General features: G+C 40.0%; 1 protein-coding gene across 1 annotated transcript; it reads right to left on the bottom strand.

The window, feature by feature from the left end:
* Nucleotides 1-427: 427 nt before the first annotated feature.
* On the bottom strand, nucleotides 428-9,516 carry dnajc11a (DnaJ (Hsp40) homolog, subfamily C, member 11a). Its single transcript, XM_008414284.2, has 16 exons — nucleotides 9,368-9,516; nucleotides 8,105-8,234; nucleotides 7,898-7,971; nucleotides 7,154-7,255; nucleotides 6,944-7,069; nucleotides 6,737-6,859; nucleotides 6,550-6,623; nucleotides 6,282-6,471; nucleotides 4,640-4,725; nucleotides 3,124-3,240; nucleotides 2,105-2,260; nucleotides 1,921-1,990; nucleotides 1,637-1,694; nucleotides 1,247-1,389; nucleotides 1,004-1,133; nucleotides 428-887 (listed from the first exon to the last, which is right to left on the bottom strand). Exons 1-16 carry the CDS (start codon nucleotides 9,437-9,439, stop codon nucleotides 862-864), a joined length of 1,677 nt encoding a protein of 558 aa, XP_008412506.1. The 5' UTR covers nucleotides 9,440-9,516; the 3' UTR covers nucleotides 428-861.
* Nucleotides 9,517-9,964: the final 448 nt, after the last annotated feature.

The following is a 9,964-nucleotide window of genomic DNA, read 5'->3' as shown; positions in this document are numbered from 1 at the left end:
AGGTTTTCCTTTTTATCTACAGCCACTGTTTCATAAAAATAGATTAAGACAACATTCAGAATTTATGCATTTGCATCACAAAAATCATTCATTCAATTTAAAACTTCACACATCAGGTCATCATCACGCAATGTTGCAGCAGAGCGTATGAAGAATCGTGGCCCGTCAGCTCTAAGCCTCAGTGCATCATGAAACTTCATCTCTCCATCACTATGGATCACAAAAACCAAACTGCACCAAACACCCACCCACCAACCCGCCTCTACCGTCTTAAACTCCCATGATGCATTGTGCTGTTTTGGGCATTTGACGTCGCATCCTCGAGCTCTCATGTTGTTGACTTACCAAATCAAACTCGAATCACCCATTGTAATTGCAGTCTTTTCTCATAGAAAAATATGGAATAACAACAAAGAAAAATACAATGTAAATTTGAGCAAAATGAGAGAAAATGATTTTAATAATATGGCAAATAAACAGAGATACTTTCATGTCTTCGATCCAGTAGGCACTGCAGTTTTTGTTCAAGTACACAAAACTCTGTCAAAATTTGCAAGCCATCCCCAAAACCGAACTGATCCCAACGAGGGCAGAACTCAGGTTTATGATGAGAGCAGCTGATTTTTTTTGTCACATTTAGCAGGCCAAAACCCCGTCCATTGAATACTGGTTCTGATAAATCCAGTCTGTTATCTTATTCCACTCTCAATATTTAAATGAACATCAGGGCAAACAGGTAATTTCATGATCTCTGAGTAACAAAGACTGATTTCCAAGTCGCATCTAAAACATAGGTCTCTTCATCTTCTGTCCAACAGTCTAGAGATAAGTCTTTTTCTGTGTTGGTCAGAACAAGCACTTCTATGTGTCTGAATCAATCCTGTGAGCTGTAATGAAAAGAAGGAGAGAGAAATTACAATTGACACTCACAATTTCTTCAATACAATTTCCTTCAACAACAAAACACGGATACATTCGTGTTGTGCTATCCAGGAAAACGTACATTGCTTTGGTATCCTGAGTGGTTCTGTGTCTCCTGACAGGACTTGATGCATGACTCCACGGAACTGATACAGCACCTTCAGGCTCTTCTCCTCCCCCACACAGGGGTCATAGAAGCCAGGGAGTCCTGACTGAACAGACAACTCAAAAGTAATGCACCATCAGCTGCACCAGTAAATACTAAAACGTAGTAGTTGTTGAACCTGCTTTGCTTTAGGTTCTCGCATTGAACCACAGTTCTTACCTTTGAGGCCTCAGTGAGAATAAGTTTGGAGTCTTTCACCAGACACTGAAGTGGCACAGTCACATCGATGACCTTTGCCCTCTCGTGCTTTCTGCTATTGTCCGTCACAAATTTGCCGTACCAAGCGTTGAGGATGATGAGGCCTAAATAAAGAAGGGGCAGCGACAACGTTACAGTGAGCTGCTGTATGATGCTACCAGAGAACAGTTTCCAAACTGAATTAATTTATAATATTCTGACATGAAGAGTGCCGGAGCAGCAAGAAAGTTTTTTTTTTTTTGTTGGGCCTGACTCCAGTCTTCAAAAATAAAAACAAAAAAAACTTTCGGGAAATAAAGTGTAACTGAAAATTCAAGTCTCAAATCACTGCTCAAATATGAATGTTCTTACCCATTCGAGATTCCTCTGCTTCAATGATCCTTCGGACAGACTCCTGCATGAGCAAAACCTTCAGAGGTGGAAAAAAACGAAAGCCAGAAGTCAGGCATCGAGATATGCAGCCAATAAATTCCATTGCTTTCTTGATTTTTCTAATTCGATCTCATTCGCTCATCTTGTTGATAGGCAAAATAATTCTCAGCCGTCAGACACATTTATTAACATCTCTAATCTCAAACCCCACCATGGATGTTGAACACGAACCACAACTACATATAAATCTGTCAAATACTCACAGCTGCCTCTGCTTCCTGTTTCTTCTTTGCTATATTGGAGGCTGAACTCTCCCTCTGCTTCTCCAGCTCTCTGAATAAAACAAAATGAAGAAATAAAATGAGGCCATAAAATCTGGCCATAGCAATACAGGAGAGAGTCCTCTCCAATAAGATTGCTTGCAAGACAAACAGGAACGTTACTTACTGTTCCTTTTGGGCCCGTACATAGGGCCGAATGACGAGCTGCTGGATGGCGAGGTAGAAAACCAGAGGTCCAACCGTGGCGTAGAAGACTGCACTTGGCAGGAGTTGGTCAGTGAGGTGAATAGGGAAGAAATACGTCTGGCTGGCTCTGTTCAGCCTGAAGTTGGAGAAATTATTTTACTGTTTACATCAAGGACATAGAAACATAGATACCAAATTAAAATCAATGTGTACCGTATTTTCTGCACTATAAGGCGCACCTTCAATGAATGGCCTATTTTAAAACTTTTTCATATATAAGGCGCACCGCATTATAAAGCGCATAGAATAGATGCTACAGTAGAGGCTGGAGTTACGTTATGCATCCACTAGATGGAGCTGCACTAAAGAGAATGTCAACAAAACAGTCCGACTCCGGTCGGCGAGGAGAGCCTTCTGCGACTGGGCCGGGGCGTGGCTGGACGATGGTCACCCTTCTCCGTTCGCGCACAGCATGTTGGTTGGAGAACGTGGTGCTAAATGACCTGCAGACGACCTGATTATCAGGTCGGTAGGTAGATAGGTCAGTCAAACTTTATTAATAGATTACAAACCAGCGTTCTGGCAACTATCCCAGCATGCACCATGTGCTTCTTCTTCTACAGGCAAAAATGAAGTCGGCGGCTGCTTACTGTAGTTGCTAGACCTGTTGTGGCTCAATATTGGTCCATATATAAGGCACACCGGATTACAAGGCGCACTGTCAGCTTTTGAGGAATTTGAAGGTTTTAAGATGCGTCTTATAGTGCGGAAAATACGGTAATTCTACACATCTTTTGGAAAACAAAACTTAGACAAACTCTATCACGACAACTCCCAGCGCAGGTAGAAACAGGGAATATCTACATGCTTTCACTGACTGACAGTTTTGACTTTACGCTTTCAGGTGCCATGGTAACGGTAGAGTGGAATAGAAGAAACCAACATTTGGAAACACAACAGGTGGGAATGAAATAAAGTGGAGCAGGGTTTTGCACTCACTTGATCTTGAGGGAGACGCCCTGCGGGACTCCCACGCTGACGGTGGCCCCCACCACACTGTGCCGACTGATCTTCCTCTCAGCGCCGTACTCCACCACCGTCCCAAAGAAACCCGATCTGCCACATTACAACAGAGTTACCAACTCACCACATGTGGGCTGCTCCGATTTAGATTGCAAGTTATTGGGTACAACATTTGAAACGATGTGATGATTACAACTTGTCACCCATATTATGCAAAAAGCTACTGGCCTTCATTCTCCAAACAAAAGCTCTTGCTCTGGTTTACTGGTGCATCTCAGTAAACCAGAAAATCTGTGAAAAGTTCCTTTAGTTCACTAATTTAATTCAAAGGGTGAAACCGATACAGATTCAACACATACAAAATGATATATTTGAAAGAATTATGGCTAAGTAGATCAGTACTAAATAAGGTATCTTTTCATAGAGGGATGTATGAAATATATTAGTAAGTTAAGTGGGAGGAAAAAATGTGGCACAAAAGTGCAAAAACAACAAGAATAACTTGAGAGGATTGAACATTACATAAATTAAAATAAGCTGACATTTCTTTAATAAATGCTCTTATTCTGATTTTACGAGAGACTGATCTGTGGGTTTTCATAACCACTGAAATTAATAAAAAAATAAATTATTAAAATATCTTACTAGGTGTAATAAACTGAATTTCTAAAATAAATATAGCTTCACACAATACCCCAATTAATAAGATGAACCTGCATGTTATATTTATAACGAAGCTCCAGACAGTTTAACAATTTATTTTTGTTAGATTTTTATTTTTATTTTGTGAGTTTAAAATAAAGAGAACCTTTGCAAAAAGAGAATGGATACAATCTATTTTTACTGGTACTGTTTGTGTCATTCTGTTGGGCAAGTTCAATGTAATTATGCAATAAAACATTGAAAAAACAGCACAAAACTGCATTTATATGTATTTAGAAAACACTAATTGGATATTTATCATTTTAAGCCAAAGTTATTAAGAGCCATTATGGAAAGTCTAAAGAGCCACTTGCAGCTTCGGAGCCAGAGGTTGAAGACCCCAGAAATAGACTAAGCAGAGAAAAGAGTTTCATTAAGCGCCACCTAGTGGTGTCCTGCCTGGTGAATGATGAAAGGAAACTGTTTTTTTTCTATTTGGGGGAGAAATTTTTTGATGTTGTTGTGTATTACCTTATTTCTGGCGTAAAGTTTAGTCCCAAACAACAGCAACAAAAAGTGGATTTAGTTCAACTTGGATGACATTTAACTTTTTAAAAGGTTCCTCTCTGTCTGTGAGAGGGTTAGATTTTCTGTTACTTGAACACCAACATCTTTTGCAGTCACAAAATTCTGCTGCAGAGAGAGTACAAGAGAACTACCCACATCAGCTATAAAACAAAAACGACTTATCTGTTGGGACTCCCTCATGAGGTTCTGAAAGTAATTTTCTCACCTTTCATGCAAATTTACAACTGCATTACGTCACATACAGTGAGCTCTGACAACATACTTTACTGAGCCTTTAATCTTCGTCTGGTCTTCATCCTGAAACTTGTACTGGTAGCTCATCATCATAAAGGTGTGAGGAATGCCAAGCTGCAGAGACACAAAAAAACAAATGTTTGAATTTTGGCACAACTTTAACAGGAGATTGTAGATTCTGGAGGAAATAAAAAGCTTTTATGATCTGCATTACTGAATAACCTGAAGAAATCAACTAAAAACAAACTGAAACTTTTTGGGAGGTATACTCCAGAATGAGCAGGCTGCATAAGTGTGCCACTCTCTTATAACAGGGGAAGCAGTTGTGTTCAGAATTAACCACCACATTAAAATTCATGTTCAGTAGGAGTCAGAGCACACCTGTCATGATTTAAAGTATCTCCGACTATTGCCAAATAAAGTTCAGCTGCTCCAGTAGGTTTTAATTAACATTTTCTCAAGTCGATTATTACAGCAAAACCACCGATTCGCAGAGAATTTCCAAAGCATCAGAGAGATGTCATTGTCATTAGTCAGGAGATGGGTTTCCAAGGCGATGAACATTTAACAAAACACAGTGAAGAAGGAGAGAAAATATTATAAAAAGGTAACATAGGCAAGCGTTGGATGGCCTCCCAAAATTAATGAAAAGACGAGAAGAAAACTGGCAGCCAAGAGACCTGCAACGAAATGCAAGAAGCTGCAGGAATTTCTGGCAGGTACTTGCTGTACAGTACAAGTCACAACAATATTTCATATTCTTCTTATGTAGTGGCTAATGGATAAGGTGGCAAGATGGAAACCTTTTCTAACAAAGAGAATGATCCAGGCCCAGCAAAATTCAGCAAAGTCACATTTCACGTCTCCCAAAAGCTTGTGAAACAAAGTCTGATGGAAGTGAGGTTGAACTTTTTGGTTCCAAAATGTTTGTATGGTGCAAAGACAACAATCACCACAAAGAACACAATAAAGCATGGTGGTGGCAGCATCATCCTGCTTTGAAGGCTATTTTTATTTTACAACAGAGCCTCAGTCAAGCCTAATTAAGGCAAATCTACTAGAGCACTCCACTATCTGCTCTACTGCAAAGGCTGTGAGATAAAACTATCATGATCTGTATGCTCAGAGGAGGAGACTAAAACCAACAACAAAACTTATGTCACAGAAACGATCTACAAGAAGATTTGCTGCTTTCCCAGTGTGGACAATTTATCTGCCTTAATATTCTGCTTAGAAATCAGTTTCTTTCTTTTCTGTTATTTTCTTCTTCTCTTATGAGAGGAGAGCTCTGGGCTCCCAAGTAGACTGCTTCAGGCTGTCGACTGAGGAACTGTAGGGGGATCTGAAGAGGGCTGGGCACATGAGATGCCTCACAGTCTGACAGACTGGATGAAGAGAGGGCAAATATTGCAAAGTCAAGACGTGCTATGCTGATAGAGTGCTATAACAGCATCAAAACTGCGTCAGCAAAGTTTAGTTTCAGGGTGTGTGCATACTTATGCAGCCACGCTAGTTTAGAGTTTTCAGTTTGTTTTTTTAATAAAGTTGTAAAAAGTCACTTTAAAAGGTGGGAAAGGCTCAGGAAAGGTTTATTTCCTAAAATCCAAACTGTTGCACTTCAACACACATGCATACACTCTTCTAGGTAAATGAAATTGCGTGTTAATAACCTGGACTGCGACGGTAAAATGGCTCCTCTTTGTGTCCCTCACTACGCTGGTGTTCATGGAGGACTGGATTCCCCAGCGCCACTGCAGATAGCCCATAGTGTTCTTGTCGAGGTGGCGAGCCAGCACCGTTGTCACCCCAGGACGAACGCCCCGCGAAGAAAACTGGAGCCCACACTGAGCCGTTGCAAAGCTGAGACAAAGCAAAACAAAAGGTTGCTGGAGCTGCGGTGACTCGACTTCGAACAGGATTTTGCTTTGCTAAACATACCATCGAGGCGTTAAGTTCCGAAATATCTTCATTCCAAAGAGAGGTCCGTGAGTGTCTCCGGCCCCCAACTCTACCTGCGTAAACACAGACAACGAAAATCACTCCGGATCTTCAAATGTTTCCTACAAGACAGGTAGAAAACTGTTTTGTGACAAACATAAGCAGAAACAGAAAGAATGAAGCATACCTCACCCCACCCTTTAGTTGAGGTGACTCTTCTCAAAGCCAAGTTAATGGTGCCACCTCCATTCCCGTTGTGGGTAGACAGGGAGCCGGACAAGATGGCCGTGTCTTTTGTAGTGAGAGGAGCCTGCAGAGGAACGTTGAGAGCAAAACCAGGATGAAAAGCCTTCCTGGCAGCCAAAGACAGAAAACAAACAGGCCAGTCATGTACCTCTATAGATTGCGATATATGCATCCTGTTGATTTCTATGTGTGGTACGCCTCCCACCATATCCTCGTAGTCCTCTTCATACCGGTCAAAGAGGTCTGTGGCATCAATGCCCACACTTATCGTCCCCTGTGAAGTGATTATAGATTAGTGTTGCACACAAAGGAACCTACGACAGTTAAAGTGAGGCTTTTCATCTTGGTGTAAACACACCTTTGGATTGGTCCTTTGCTGAAGTCTTCTCTCCTCTCGCTCCCTCTGAAGACGTTCATACTCCTCCCGAATCTCAGCAGGACTTCTTTTCCTTTCCACCACCTGGAGGACGAGGACAGGAGCTGAATACAAAGCGAGTGCAAGCAATAACTAAGTGCTAACTAACTTGAAGAAAAAGTGTTGCGCGGTCACATTGTGCAATTTAAAGCTTCTATTCTAATAAAACCATCTTCATATTTCTTATTAGTAAACATATATGTCAAATTGCACCAAAGTTGCAAAAGAGAGCTCATTTTGAAACCTTGTTCATAATTACAGTCATGATTTTATTGAACGGTAGCTATCCTTCTTCGCAATACAAACCAACTTCTGCAGGCAATTTACTTAAAGTGAAAATAAGTTTTGTAATGTCCTTTAACGTCTATTATTACTGAAGGTGAGTTGTTTATATCTAAAATCCTTAATTAAATTTTAGGTGCAAGCTCTCCAAGTAGAAATCTACAATCTTTAAAAAAAACTAAATGATTTTCTGTTGGCATTTGGACAAGTTTATATGTGGCAAACAATGTACAAGTGGCATTTAAAAGGAAATTTAATATGCAGTATTTTTAAAAATTTATAAAGATATTGTCATAGTGTTCACGGCAGACTTCTCTTGCCTGTAGTCTGACTATTGTTTCTAGACACATTTTTTGTTTTGCCCTTTTGGAGAGTTGTTGCCACTACAACATCTACATTACTTACCTCCCACCCGTCCACATCGAGCCCTCGCTTGCCATAGATGTCGTAGATAGCTCGTGCCTGTGGTTCACTAAGCACTAGAACAAGATAAATAAACAACTCGTGAGTATTTCTGAATTATATAAAGTGTAAGTAAATCAAAACAGCCAAATTTAGGTTAAGCTAGTTTAGGCTAAGCTGAAGAGAAATACTACTGCAAGATTGACCTACCTTCATAAGCTTCGTGTACAAGGTTAAAAAGAACCTCAGCCTGTCGCTTTAGCTCAGGGTCGCGGTGTTTGTCAGGATGATAGAGCATGCACAGGCGCCGGTAAGCTGCTTTCAGCTCATCCTGGGTGGCCTAAAGCGGACCACAGAGTGTAAAAGCATAATGAGACTTTTGATCTAAGTAACATCTTAGTGACGCCAATAAGTAGCAACTTTGCAACCTCAAGCTTTCAGTTGAGTTTTTCCCAGACTGTATGACTTGGCTGGTTTGTAATCACATGTATGTAATTAGAAACATATTACTAATGCATAATTCAATATTTTGATATCAATATTGTGTATTTATTTAATTTTTCAATGATAGTTTGGTTTTAAAAATAAGACTTTTGGTATAATGATGATCAAAACTGTTGTCAAATTAGCAGTAATACATTAGCTTTTTGTGTTAGATAATATTTATCAACATACTTTAATTGTTTTGTTTTTGCAAAATTATTGCTTCATAAGACAAACATAATTTGCTCTGTATGTCGTTGTACATTTAGAGCAATGTACAATGACACATGGACACATTTCTTCCATGTGTCCTGACATGGAAGAAATGTCAGGACACATTTCATAATAATTAACTTAAAAATATAAAGATCTGATCTAAAACCGATCTTAAGTACTGAGTCTACAGTCACCAGATCATGCTGTCCTGTCAGAAAATAAACACACGAGGTGAGTTATTACAGTGTTGTTTCTTAAAGAATCACATCTCTAACCACAAAATCACAGTGACCATATGTCAAACCTTAATCTGGTTTTGTCAAAAATAGTATTCCCTTGAAGCTGACCAAATAAAGGAGCATGAACAAACACTTTCTGACATCACAGATAAACTCTGTAAGCTCATGAACTGCATGCTGGAGCTTAACAGTTGTAGTTGTAGCACTAGCCAGTTAGCTCATCCATGATAACTGAAACTATCCAGTCAATTAGCCCGCAGATTATCATAGTAAGAGGAAACTCTTCTGCCGTACTTCCACAAAACACGATTCACGCTGACCAAACTTTAACTCAATAATCCACAAAGAGTCTTGTTCGACTTCTAACTCAAGTGTCAGTCCACACTAATCAATGTCGTGGGTCACAAGCTAGCTTACCTTGTCACATACATCTCATTCAACAAGCAACTGTTGGCTATCAGCTTTCGAGAAACTATGAGTACCCAATGCATGCATCAGTACAAAACATTCTTTGCGTCCCGAGTGTGCCCCGTACCTCTCTGCGAACGTTTAAAAGGGAATAGTAATCATCATTGGAGATCTCATCGTCGTCCAAGGCAGACGCCATGTTTACGCCCGGTCATTTCTACTTCGTGCCGTTCCCCTCGCAGAAAAGGCTCTCTTGCGCTCTCTGTCGCCCTCAGGTGGCAGGAGCACCGAAATAAATTAAAAAGGGAAAGGAAATTCGCATATGCAAGTCAAACAACTTTTTCACATGTCAGCTCGTAATCAGGCGCGCTTGTACAGAAATCAGGACAATTCTCTACTGTTGAACCAGATGTTTTTAAAGCGATGAATAAAGCAGAAAATATTAGGGGGAGGGGAGGGAGTTCCAATGACGTCAGAGTTCAATAAATTAATTTTATATTTTGTGACACTTAAAACAGCTCTCAGTCCAACCAAATCCGTGATATTGGGTGTATACACGTATTTGTATTTATTTTTTTTCCCTTTCTTGTTAAAATCTCTGCAGTGACTTATATGCAAGCAGCAAAGGGAGCTGTTCTTTCAGCACCACCATCTAAAACTGAACTGCATACATCACCTTTTAATACAGAGCTTCAGCTATACACAGACAGATTATATATATATA

This window comes from Poecilia reticulata, linkage group LG7 (genome assembly GCF_000633615.1).
Source record: "Poecilia reticulata strain Guanapo linkage group LG7, Guppy_female_1.0+MT, whole genome shotgun sequence".
Taxonomy (NCBI): Eukaryota; Metazoa; Chordata; class Actinopteri; order Cyprinodontiformes; family Poeciliidae; genus Poecilia; species Poecilia reticulata.
Note: the sequence above shows the minus strand (reverse complement) of the source record. Positions and strands in the feature narration are given on the sequence as shown.

What these genes read in the sequence shown, in the direction of transcription:
- dnajc11a (XM_008414284.2), bottom strand. Translation starts at nt 9,439, where the DNA reads ATGGCGTCTGCCTTGGACGACGATGAGATCTCCAATGATGATTACTAT. An exon ending in AGCAAAGGACCAATCCAAAG is followed by an intron (nt 7,070 to 7,153) that starts GTGTGTTTACAC and finishes ATCACTTCACAG; the next exon opens with GGGACGATAAGTGTGGGCAT. An exon ending in AAGATTAAAGGCTCAGTAAA is followed by an intron (nt 3,241 to 4,639) that starts GTATGTTGTCAG and finishes GTAATGTGGCAG; the next exon opens with ATCGGGTTTCTTTGGGACGG.